General features: G+C 33.3%; 1 protein-coding gene across 1 annotated transcript; it reads right to left on the bottom strand.

Moving 5' to 3' along the window:
* Positions 1-2,979: 2,979 nt before the first annotated feature.
* On the bottom strand, positions 2,980-11,226 carry LOC115411064 (apolipoprotein D-like). The gene is made up of 5 exons (XM_030123005.1): positions 11,212-11,226; positions 10,987-11,091; positions 6,003-6,124; positions 4,352-4,440; positions 2,980-3,215 (listed from the first exon to the last, which is right to left on the bottom strand). Exons 1-5 carry the CDS (start codon positions 11,224-11,226, stop codon positions 2,980-2,982), a joined length of 567 nt encoding a protein of 188 aa, XP_029978865.1.
* Between the last annotated feature and the right edge of the window lie 2,136 nt (positions 11,227-13,362).

The raw sequence follows: 13,362 nt of genomic DNA, 5'->3' as shown, positions 1-13,362 counted from the left end.
CTGTTCTCTTTTTTTTCTTACAGTAGATATTTTTTTGGGCTGTTCTCTTTTTTTCTTAGAGTGGATAATTTCTTGGGCTGCTCTCTTTTTTTTTCTTATAGTGGATAATTTTTTGGGCTGTTCTCTTTTTTTTCTTATAGTGGATAATTTTTTGGACTGCTCTCCTTTTTTCTTGTAGTGGATAATTTTTTGGGCTGTTCTCTTTTTTTTCTTAGAGTGGATAATTTTTTGGGCTGCTCTCTTTTTTTTTCTTATAGTGGATAATTTTTTGGGCTGTTCTCTTTTTTTCTTATAGTGGATAATTTTTTGGGCTGCTCTCTTTTTTTTCTTACAGTGGCTAATTTTTTGGGCTGCTCTCTTTTTTTTCTTACAGTGGCTAATTTTTTGGGCTGCTCGCTTTTTTTTCTTATAGTGGATCATTTTTTGGGCTGCTCTCTCTTTTTTCTTATAGTGGATAATTTTTTGAGCTGCTCTCTTTTTTTTCTTATAGTGGATCATTTTTTGAGCTGCTCTCTGTTTTTTCTTATAGTGGATCATTTTTTGGGCTGTTCTCTTTTTTTTTTTTTCTTACAGTGGATCATTTTTTGGGCTGTTGCACCTCTGGGCCACTGCAAAGTTTCTGTGGATTCAAGGAATAACCAAGCTTTCTTTGGTTTTTGCATGGATACAAGACAAATTTAACTGAATGTTCAGAACTAAAAGAGGAAGAAATAGAGGGAAAATAGAGTAAATAATCAAGTTTTGATTACCTGTAATGAGGACAATTCTAATTTTTGGGCAATTATTCATCATTCATGAATGTTGACATTTTTAAATGAAGAACTGCAAAAATATGTCACTATTATCAGTTGTTTTTGTAATTAAATGTATTCTTATGGTTTGATCATTTACTTTGACTCATTTGTATGTATTGTATTTTTGTATGCATATATTATTGAAACATGGATTCTCTTAAACAATAAAAAAAAATACACAGTAGGTCATAACACAAGCAAATATGATGAAATACAAACGTGCAAAAGTGTGTGCAGGAATGTGTCAGTGGTCAGTTTTCATCGTAAGTTTCATTTTGACACACAATAAAAAACATGGTTCTGCAAATGTGGGTTTGGGATGAAAATAATTTCCAGTGCAAGTCACAGTGACATTTAATTATGTGTAATAATTAGAGGAGACAAAGAGAAAACACAAAATGCCAAATAAATTATCATGAGAAGAAAACAAAATGCCTATTATGTTGTTTAACCCTTTCATGCTACTGGTCACTACAGTGGAAAGCTATTCTACAGCTGTTCTCTTGTATATTCATGGGTTTTGTTCTTTTCTTTCTTTCTTTTTTTTTTTTTTTTTTTTTTTTTTTTTTACACATATCTTTATTACAGTTTTAAGACACTATATATCTTTTCTGAAATGAATTGGTAACATTATGTAGATCTCTCCTGAGCATAAACCCCCAGAATCACAAGCCCTCCCCATAGTTTTCACACAGTTTATCAGTAAATACATGTTTCTGTGCATCAAAAATTAAATGTGTGGTGTCCAGCTGAGTGGACATTTTTGCAACTTCATGAAAAATAAGTTCATAAGAATTTTTTTTTTTTTTTCATTATTATTATTTTTTTTTATGTAGTTTTAAATTTTTGTTAAACTTTTGTTATTTTAATATTTATTTATTTATTTTATTTTATTTTTCAGAAGAAATTTTTCAATCGCATTGTTTTTTTCATGCCTAAAGAGGAATAAAAACACTCAGGAAAAATTTTTAATTAACACTTTCATGCACACAGGTCACTCCAGTGGACAGCTATTCTACAGCTGTTCTTTTGTATATTTATGAATGTTGTTGTTCTTTTTGTTGTTGTTGTTGTTTTTTTACACATATCTTTATTAAACTTTTAAGACACTACATATCTTTTCTGACATGAATTGGTAACATTATGTAGATCTCTCCTGAGCATAAACCCCCAGAATCACAAGCTCTCCCCATAGTTTTCACAGAATTTATGAGTAAATACATGTTTCTGTGCGTCAAAAATTAAACGTGTGGTGTCCAGCTGAGTGGACATTTTTGCAACTTCATGAAAAATAAGTTCATAAGATTTTTTTTTTTTTTTCATTATTATTATTTTTTTTAATGTATTTTTAAATTTTTGCTAAATTATTTTTATTATATTTATTTATTTATTTATTTATTTTTCAGAGGAAAATTTTCAATCGCATTGTTTTTTTCATGCCTAAAGAGGAATAAAAACACTCAGGAAAAATTTTTGATTAACCCTTTAATGCACAAATTATGAGAACCTTAATCAAATTTTTTCCTGAGTGTTTTTATTCCTCTTTAGGCATGAAAAAAAAAACAATGCGATTAAACATTTTCTTCTGAAAAATAAATGACAATAAAAAAAAAACAATAATAATTAAAAAATTTTTTAAAAATACATAAAAAAAAATAATAATGAAAAAAAAAAAAAATCTTATGAATCTATTTTTCATGAAGTTGCAAAAATATCCACTCAGCTGGACACCACATGTTTAATTTTTGACGCACAGAAACATGTATTTACTGATAAATTGTGTAAAACTATGGGGAGGGCTTGTGATTCTGGGGGTTTATGCTCAGGAGAGATCTACATAATGTTACCAGTTCATGTCAGAAAAGATATGTAGTGTCTTAAAACTGTAATAAAGATATGTGTAAAAAACAACAACAAGGAAAAGAACAACAAAATTCATAAATATACAAGAGAACAGCTGTAGAATAGCTGTCCACTGGAGTGACCTGTGTGCATGAAAGGGTTAAGGTTCTCATAATTTGTGCATGAAAGGGTTAAGCAGTTAAAAAAACAAACAGGAGTAGTTCAAGGACAGAGAATCACAAGACAATGACGCAAAACCATATGATGCAATACTTGTACTGGTAACATGACTTTTATAATAATATCACAACTTGGTGATTCACTTTATTTTGTTGTTCGTACGTCAGTTCATGACACCACAGTCAGTCTGGTTGGTGACTGTTAGCTGCTTTATATTTACACCGGCAGCCTCCAACTTCCCACGGAGCTGATTCACAAAGTCTTCACTCAGCACACGAGTACGGGCCAGGATCCAGGCAAAGTCGATGTGGAAAAGGCTCAGATAATCAGAGCAAGAGTACACCAGAGAGTATGACTTATAGTCTGTAGAGAGGACCCAGTATGGGGAACCTGGAAGACCTGGAACAATCCAAAAAGAATAGTGTTAATTTCACTTTTAATATGAAGCATTTAACCCTTTCATGCACAGTGGTCACTACAGTGGACAGCTGTTCTATTCATGGATTTTGTTGTTTTAGTTCCATATCAGCCAACACAGTGGACGCTCATGCATCATCCCATACACTGCAGTTCATATAATTACTGTAACTTTGCTGTTCTTCATAAACTTGATCTGCACTAACATGTTTGAGTGTAAATCAGTTGCTTGTTGTTGTTATTAGACTGTAATTAACAGGTTTTTTTTTTTTTTTTTTTTTTTTTTTAAACAAAATGATGACAAAAGTAGCACTGGGTTTTTATGGGTTTTGCATATTATCTCCATGGAGTGAGTAATGACCAGTATCAGAGTATGTTAAAATGGGAGAAAACATCACATTAGCTGCGTTAAAAATGTTTTTATTTAATAATAATAATAATAATAATAATAATAATAATAACTTTATTTATATAGCACCTTTTAAAACAAAGTTTACAAAGTGCTTTGACAAACAAATAAAGGGTACAACAGCAGGATACAAGATGTAAATAAAAACACTAAAATAGAAGCAGCATAATAGGAGAGATGTGTACAACAATGCAGAAACAAGACACTTCAAATAGATTAAATGAATCGGAATAAGGAGGGCAGGGGTAATGTAACATGATGCTGTTAAATCAATGCAGAAGTAGAGGTGTGAGATAAAACAACATCATGTATGAGAATATAAACCAACAATCAAACAGGATAAGATTCAAATTAAAAAATTAAAAAATTAAAAAATTAAAAGGGACAAACATCACATAAAAGCAAGTCTATAAAAGTGTGTTTTAAGAAGTGACTTAAAAGACTTAAATTTCATAGTTTTCACACAGTATATCAATAAATATGTTTCTTCATTTCAAAAATTAAATACATGGTGTCCACCTGAAAGGACATTTTTGCAACTCCATGAAAAATAGGTTAAAAAAAAATGTTAATCGCATAGTTTTTTCAATGCCTAGAGGAATAAAAACACTTAAGAAAAAAAAAATTAAGGCTCTCATAATTCATGCATGAAAGGGTTAAAGATATTCCAGTACGAACAGGCCATTACAAAATACTATGACAATATTACCTTTAAAGAAGCTGACAGACAAAATAGCAGGTTGAGATGGGTCTTTGACTTCAGCCACACCCTCGATTGAATTTATTTTTCCATCAGGCCTGTAATTTTAAAGCAAACAAAAAAACATGACATCCTTACATATTACATGTGCATATTTGTACATAACTACTCCTTCACCAGCTGAACTGAAGAGTGTTAACCCTCCGGTATCCGGGTGCGCTTTTTTGGCACACTTCGTACTTCATGTTAAAAAACTTCACTTTATTTTTCACAATTTAAATAAGGTTAGAATTCAAAAGTTGTTCATTTTTGCATGATCTTTTAAATTCTGGTCACCAACTAAAATGTGCACATTGTAAACAAAAGAACATGACAAGACTAGCATCTGTCTCCCAAGTGTGCCTAAAACGCACTATTTCTTCCATCAGAACCACTGTTTTTGATCCGAAAGCCATTAAGGCATAAATCCTGCTTTTACTGATATCTGGGTTTCATTTGAGAGGGGAGGGTCTAAATTAATTTATTAACGTTGTTAATGTTGCTGCTAATCATTGACATATGCCAGGCTGCAAAAATCAAATAATATTTAATCCAATTTTTATGTAGCATTTTGAAAAAAAAACCAACATATTTTGTGGTTTTTTTGGAACAAAAAATGTAGTGACATCAAGATGAAAAGAGATCGTTGAAAGGGTTAAAAAAAAAAAGTAAAATGAATGATTATTTGATATGTATGATTAGGGCTGACCTTGATTTACAAAAATAAAATCAAATTAGAGCAGAAAAATAAATCAATATATAATATTTAATAGTTGGATTTATAGGTGTGCATTTTACGCACACTTGGTGACAGATGCTAGTATTTTTGAACATTTGACTTAGTGCCAAAAATAACAATGCAAATTAACCAATGTTGCTGTTAATCATTGACATATGCCAGGATGAAAAAATCAAATAATATGTGATCCAATTTTTATGTAGTATTTTGAAAAAACAAACAAACAAACATATTTTGTGTTTGTTGCATCAAAAAATATAGTGATATCATGATGAAAAGAGATCGTTTAAAGGGTAAAAAAAAAATGTAAAATGAATGATTATTTGATATGTATGATTAGGGCTGACCTTGATTTTCAAAAATAAAATCAAATTAGAGCATAAAAATAAATCAATATATAATATTTAATAGTTGGATTTTTAGGTGTGCATTTTACGCACACTTGGTGACAGATGCTAGTATTTTTGAACATTTGACCTAGTGCCAAAAATAACAATGCAAATTAACCAATGTTGGAGTTAATCATTGACATATGCCAGGATGAAAAAAATCAAATAATATGTGATCCAATTTTTCTGTAGTATATTGAAAAAAAAAATTTTTTTTGTGTTTTTTGCATCCAAAAAAACAATGGTTTGTTTACATTACAAACATGGCATTTAAAGGGTTACAAAATGTGACCATTATTGAGTATTTGGTATTTTTATTTACAGCTCAAGTTGATGAAATAGAAAAAAGTGTAAAAGAATTAAAAACAAACTGTATGAAATTTTTTTTTAAATTTTTTTATTCCACAAGTGTACCAAAAAGGCACACTTGGTGCTTAGTAAGGGCCTTGCTGGACAGGATACCGGAGGGTTAAATCACATATTTAATACTTACAGGAGCTCTTCATTGTAAACTTTGACCATCCCATCTGGAAGTCGACTGTACGTAGCCTGGACACATTCTCCTCTTTCAAATGCAGCTGGAAGCTTCTCTATTTCATACCAAGTGCCCATATACTACAAAACCAGAAAGAATATAAAATGTAGTCTTATGAGGACATTAGGTACATTATTAGGAGCTTCTCTAATGTTGATTAACCCATAAAGACCCAGTGCTACTTATGTGGCTGTTCCCAAGTTAATTTTTCAGTAAATTTAAGTGATTTATCACCATTTTTAATAATATTACCCTCTATATTTTGCATTCTTTTTAGCGAAAAGCAGGTATTTAACTGTTTTTAAGTCACTGATTATGTAGATTTTCATAAAAGTTCAGATTCAAGTTCAGGCTCAGAGAAAACTGAAGAAAAAGTGAGTTTTTCTGTAAAATATATCAACTGAACATAAACTAAATCTCTCCATCCACTGTCATTGATCCAACTCCATGGGTTTTACTGGTGAATCAATGTTATAGAAGATGACAGTGTTTCCATGGTAACTATGGAGCCTCTGAACATCCAAATGGGTCATATGTGATGACCATGAAAAGATGACAAACTGTATTTTACACCAATTATTTACATGAATTGATAGGATTAATGGATCAATAGGTATTAAACAGTTTATATCAGTAGATGATTTTGGCTGCCAGTGGATGTTTGGGTCTTTATTGGTTAAGCCAGGGGTGTCAAACATGCGGCCCAGGGGCCAAATGTGGCCCGCCAAAGGGTCCAGTTTGGCTCCTGGGATGTTTTTGCCTAGTGCAAAAATTCCAGTCTTGAATTGAATTTTTAAAAAAATTAGCTTGAATTAAGGGAAAAATCTTGAATTAAGCAAAAAAAAAAAAAAAATCTTCAATTAAGCTAAAAAAAAAAAAAAAAAAATCTCAAATTTAGCAAAAAATCTTGACTTAAGCAAAAAAAAAAACTTCAATTAAGAAAAAAAAAAAATCTGCAATCAAGTAAAAAAATCTTCAATTAAGCTAAAAAAAATTGTCAAATTTAGCAAAAAAAATCTTGAATTAAGCAAAAAAAAAAAAAAAAAAAAATCTTCAGTTAAGTAAAAAAAAAAAAAATCTTGAATTAAGCCAAAAAAAATCTTGAATTAAGTAAAAAAAATTTTGAATTAAGCAAAAAAAAAAAATAAAAAATCTTGAATTAAGTAAAAAAATCTTGAATTAAGCCCAAAAAAAAAAAATAAAAAAAAAATAGAATTAACAACTTAATTTTTTTTTCTTTGTTGTAGAGCAAAAAATAACATAATTATGAAAATATTTACATTCACAAACTATCCTGTAACACTAAAATGTGAATAACCTGAACAAATATGAACAACCTGAAATGTCTAAAGAAAATTAAGCACAATTTTAACAATTTTTCTTCCTGTTCCTCAGTGCTTAGTGTCTTTGTAGATCTGATCCATAATACACATGTAGAAATGAAAAAGTTGAGGAATAATATTGTTAAAATTGCATTAAATTTTCTTAGGTTTTTAATTTAAATTTCAGTTGTTTTTTTTTTTTTTTTTTGTTTTTTTGGATAGTTAATAAAAGTAAGTATTTTCATAATTTAATGGTTGTTTTTTTTTACACTAAAACAAAGACAATTAAAGCCGCAAGCGGCATCTAAAGGCCCTCGCCAAGGGCACGTCCAGTGGAAGTATGCTCATCGTTCAGCAGGTGGCGCTCTAGCCCCAAATTTTGTGTCCTCTGATGAATGGGTGTAGGCCTGGGACATTGACAATTGATTTGAGACAAATCAGTGTTCGTATGTCCGAACTGAACAAAATTTTGTATAAATAAATCTGTAGGGGGCGCTATAAGCCGAAATTCAATTTGTTCCATTGAATGGGTGTAGGCCTGTGAGATGTACCACTGAGTCAAATTTGAGCCAAATCGGTGTTCGTATGTCTGAACTGATGCAATTTTCGTGAAGGTAAATTTGTAGGGGGCGCTACTGAGCGAAGTGGCAATTTCTTTTGATAAATGGGTGTAGGCCTGGGAGATTGACAACTGATTCAAATTTGAGCCAAACTGGTGTTCACATGTCTAACATGAAGAAATTTTCGTAAAGGTAACATTGTAGGGGGCGCTATGGCGCTGAATTTAAATTTTTTCTGATAAATGGGTGTAGGCCTGGGATATAGATGTCTGAGTCAAATTTGAGCCAAATTGGTGTTCGTATGTCCGAACTGAAGCAATTTTAATAAAAAATATTAAAAATTTTTGCAGGGGGCGCTGTATTGCAAAATTTCAGTTTCTTTTGATAAATAGGTGTAGGCCTTTGAGACAGATGTCTGAGTCAAATTTGAGCCAAATCGGTGTTCGTATGTCCGAACTGATGTCATTTTTGTAAATGTACATTTGTAGGGGGCGCTATAGTGCGAAATTTAAATTTCTTTTAATAAATGGGTGTAGGCCTGGGAGATGGACGTCTGAGTCAAATTTCAGCCAAATCGGTGTTCGTATGTCTGAGCTGAAGCAATTTTTGTGATGGTAAATTTTCGAAAAAACTTCGCAAAGTTTGCAACCTCGTCACACAAAAACGGTGATGCCGATTCAAAAAATTCGGCTAACTTTTGATGCCCCACTTCTCTAGATACTGTACACTGATTTTGAGCTCATTCGGCCAAACGGCTTAGTAGGAGATAGTTAAAATACAACTTCAGTGAAAACGCTGACTCAGCATTTTGGAAATTTCAATCCAATATGGCCGACAAAGGGTTGGTTTAGGGGTGTGGCCATAATAATATTTTTTGTTTGTCTCCTCATGATGAATCTGTCTACCGATTTTCGTGGCTCTACGACAAACTTTATGTTGGACGCGCTCCCATTGGCGCAATGCATTTCCACTTTTCAAGGGGGCGCTGCCGCAACATTTCTTTACCGACATCTACGAAACCCATATGTAAATTCAATTTCTCGCACTTCTGAATTTTAGGCAAAATTTGGTGAGTTTTTGTAAATGTTCAGAGGGTCAAAATTGAACTCAAAGCGCAGGAGAAAGAAAAATTAAAGCCGCAAGCGGCATCTCAAGGCCCTCGCCAAGGGCACGTCCAGTGGAAGTATGCTCATCGTTCAGCAGGTGGCACTGTAGCCCCAAATTTTGTGTCTTCTAATGAATGGGTTTAGGCCTGGGACATTGACAATTGATTTGAGACAAATCAGTGTTCGTATGTCCGAACTGAACAAAATTTTGTATATATAAATCTGTAGGGGGCGCTATGAGCAAAAATTCAATTTGTTCCATTGAATGGGTGTAGACTTGTGAGATGTACCACTGAGTCAAATTTGAGCCAAATCGGTGTTCGTATGTCTCAACTGATGCAATTTTCGTGAAGGTAAATTTGTAGGGGGCGCTACTGAGCGAAGTGGCAATTTCTTTTGATAAATGGGTGTAGGCCTGGGAGATTGACAACTGATTCAAATTTGAGCCAAATTGGTGTTCGCATGTCTAACGTGAAGTAATTTTCGTAAAGGTAACATTGTAGGGGGCGCTATGGCACCGAATTTAAAATTTTTCTGATAAATGGGTGTAGGCCTGGGATATAGACGTCTGAGTCAAATTTGAGCCAAATTGATGTTCGTATGTCCGAACTGAAGCAATTTTAATAAAAAATATTAAACATTTTTGTAGGGGGCGCTGTAGTGCAAAATTTCAGTTTCTTTTGATAAATAGGTGTAGGCCTTTGAGACAGATGTCTGAGACAAATTTGAGCCAAATCGGTGTTTGTATGTCCGAACTGATGTCATTTTTGTAAATGTACATTTGTAGGGGGCGCTATAGTGCGAAATTTAAATTTCTTTTAATGAATGGATGTAGGCCTGGGAGATAGACATCTGAGTCAAATTTCAGCCAAATCGGTGTTCGTATGTCTTAGCTGAAGCAATTTTTGTAATGGTAAATTCACGGAGAAACTTTGCAAAGTTTGCGACATTGTCACACAAAAACGGTGACACCTATCCAAAAAATTCGGCTAACTTTTGATGCCCCCCTTCTCTAGATACTGTACACCGATTTTGAGCTCATTCGGCCAAACGGCTTAGTAGGAGATAGTTAAAATACGACGTCAGCGAAAACGCTGATTCAGCATTTTGGAAATTTCAATCCAATATGGCCGACTAAGGGTTGGTTTAGGGGCGTGGCCATAATAATATTTTTTGTTTGTCTCCTCATGATGACAAACTTTATGTTGGACGCGCTCCCATTGGCGCAATGCATTTCCACTTTTCATGGGGGCGCTGCCGCAACATTTCTTTACCGACATCTACGAAACCTATATGTAAATTCAATTTCTCACACTTCTGAATTTTAGGCAAAATTTGGTGAGTTTTCATAAATGTTCAGAGGGTCAAAATTGAGCTCAAAGCGCAGGAGAAAGAAAAATAAGACAAAAAAAAAAAAAAAAAAAAAAAAAAAATAATCTGAGCAAGAACAATATAGCCGTTTCTATGGCAACCACGTATTTGCCCTTTTTTGAAAGTTCTCGAGGTCCCCAACATGTCTGTGGGGTCAGATGTCACCTGTCGTGCACTTACACACACGTGACTGACCCCGAGTGGGCGTGTCCCATTGACTCCCATTCATTCTGAGCAGGTGTAAATATGCGATTTGTGCACATGTCATATACATCGTCGGAAAGGTCTCAGTGCCGTGAATGTGAATATGTGTGAGAGTGGCGACAGTGGCGAAAGGCGACCGCGTCACTGGCAATTTCGTCCCCATGCGCCCACTGCAGACTCAATAGGCCCTGCGCCGGCTTTACTCGGCTCGGGCCTAAAAATGTGGAGTTGTCATTATTTATAGGTTATCATGTTATTATTTTACTGGTCTGGCCCACTGCAGATCAAATTTAGCTGAATATGGCCCCTGAACTAAAATGAGTTTGACACCCCTTTGGTTAAGCAATAAAAGACAGACATAGTAAAATGAGTATTTCACCTTTGTAACATTGAAATCTTCTTGGACAGATGGTTTGGGGCACGTGCCGAGGTGAAAAGACTGGCCTTCAGCTGTTTTTGCAGCCAGGAGAAGGACAAACACAACCTTTACACCAAAGAGGAGACAGGTAGTGTTAGACTAAAGGGTCGAGTCTTCTATTTAAAATGCAAATAATCATCCGACATGTGGCAAAACGCTTGTATTAATGATAAAAAATAACAGTACCTTTAATGCAGTCATATCCAGGCAGTCCGAACACTTGAATATAAAGGTTAACGACCTAAAAAGTCTTTAATAAATTTTAAGACAGAAAAAAAAAAGCGCTTCGTATGCTATATTTCAAACAAAACAGATGAAATCACAGTCATTATCCTCAAAGCAGGTTGAGCACTGTTTGTCTTTGTGTACCAGACCTTTGGAAGTTCTACCTCAGTGTTTTGAAAGTTATTTTTAGCTTCTATTTACTAAACCTTTGACCATCAGCACATCCCAAACTCCACCTCAGGTCTAAACACTAAACCTCCACTGACTCATTTAACACCACCTGTGTGTGCAGCTGTAGACGCTGAATGAGCTGGGAATAGTGGAATAGGGAGGAATGAGAAACGGCAAAAAAGAAAGAAAATATGTGTTTGCATGCACCGCTGTAGGAAGTTAAAGTTAGCTAAGTCACGAACATTTTCAAATCCTAATGTGTCATAAACGGTGGAGTGTTTTAAGTCTCATCTTAAGACCCACTTTTATTCTCTGGTTTTTAACTCCGGATGAGTTGTGTGGTCCTTTGCGTCTTTTATTGATTTATTTTCAAAGATTTTATTTAGTGCTGGGCAGCGATTACATTTTTTAATCGCAATTAATCATGTGGATGTCTGTGATTTCTTGCGATTTTTAATCTTTGTGGGGTGAAATATACACTATTAAAAATCTCCGACACAAACAATTAATTTATGCATATCATCGTCAGTCCAGCCGAAAAAAAAAAACAGGTGAGGATAAAAAAAATTCTAATTTCTCTTTTAGTTTGTTACAGTTTACTCAGGCATAGTAATAGATACAATATTTTAGACAATGGGAATAGATTCTGTGAGGTCTCTAAATGCCCATAGACACCAAGAACATCCATATGAACCTTATTATTGGGAAGTAATTCTTCATTTACTTTGGGTATGTCTGTTTAGGTGTTTTTCCCCTGAAAATATGGTCAGGGTTTAACAGGTGAAGCCTTTTTTCCCTATAGGCAGGTGTCTATAAATGAATACACAGCTGTACTGTTAGAAAGTACTGTTGTAACAGTGACATCCAGTGTTATTGTATAAATGTTGGGGGAAAAAGTCTTTTCTCATGGGACACTATTGTTTGGCATTATATTGATTTAATCAAGATAAGATAAGACAAGATAAAATAAGTTAAATGATGGGGAAATTTGCAGTGTTAAAGCAGTATAAGGATAGTAATAGTATAATAAAAGTAAGGATTACAAGAAATATAAAAAAAAGTGTATAAAGTTTAGAAAGTTGCTTTTAGTAAAACCAGTAATACAAAGAAGTACAAAATATGTATGTAAAATGAAAATATGTAAACGATTTGGGCTCCCATACATTTGTAAAATTAGTTGCCTTTGGTTAAATACATTTCTTTTTTTTTTTTTTTTTTTTTTTTTTTTTACTCCTTGTACAGTATTATGCTTTGCCTTTCCCATTTTGACTGTTTAACAATAAGTGGAGCAGACATTTTGGAACTCCACACTATTTATTTTTAACCAAGTAATAATTTTCTTTTCTATGTTTTATAGTATAGCTGTACACAGTTGATTTTATGTGAAAAAGTCGAAAACTTTACTTTTTTATAAGGGAATCACAAAACATACAGTTATAATATATATATATATATATAAATAAAATTGTTTTTTATTTCATGCCTATACTTTTTATTGCTCCCCTGCTGTAATGTTTTTAATGTTTTATGTAAAACACTTTGAATTGTTTTGTACATGAAATGTGCTATACAAATAAACCTGCCTTGCCTTACTATTTAGAAAATTATTTACAAAAATTATTCCTTATTAAAAGATAGAATCAATTAAGTATTATCCTTGGCAGTGGCGGCACCAAGGGGGGGCATGGGGGGTCAAATGCCCCCCAGTCACAACCTTTGCCCCCCCTCCAGATTTGGGCAAATCTTTGGGAAAATTCGAGCAGCTAAGAAATATGAAAAATCTGTCAGTGAAAGCGTACATAACACATTATGATCCACTTATAATACAAGTTAGTGTACCTAAGTCTACAGATGTTGTCAGTGATTCTATACATGTGCATGTAGTGGAAGCCATTGTATACATTTGATTAGTTGGTTAGACTATTAGTTTTATTTTGTTTT

The sequence above is a fragment of the Sphaeramia orbicularis genome, chromosome 20, assembly GCF_902148855.1.
Source record: "Sphaeramia orbicularis chromosome 20, fSphaOr1.1, whole genome shotgun sequence".
NCBI lineage: Eukaryota > Metazoa > Chordata > Actinopteri > Kurtiformes > Apogonidae > Sphaeramia > Sphaeramia orbicularis.
This window is presented reverse-complemented; position numbering and strand designations above follow the sequence as displayed.

Excerpts from the sequence above, each read along its gene's own strand:
- LOC115411064 (XM_030123005.1), bottom strand. Across the intron at positions 6,125-10,986 it reads AAGATTTCAATGTTACAAAG|TATATGGGCACTTGGTATGA; the intron begins GTGAAATACTCA and ends CTGGTTTTGTAG. Across the intron at positions 3,216-4,351 it reads GTCTGTCAGCTTCTTTAAAG|GTCTTCCAGGTTCCCCATAC; the intron begins GTAATATTGTCA and ends GGATTGTTCCAG.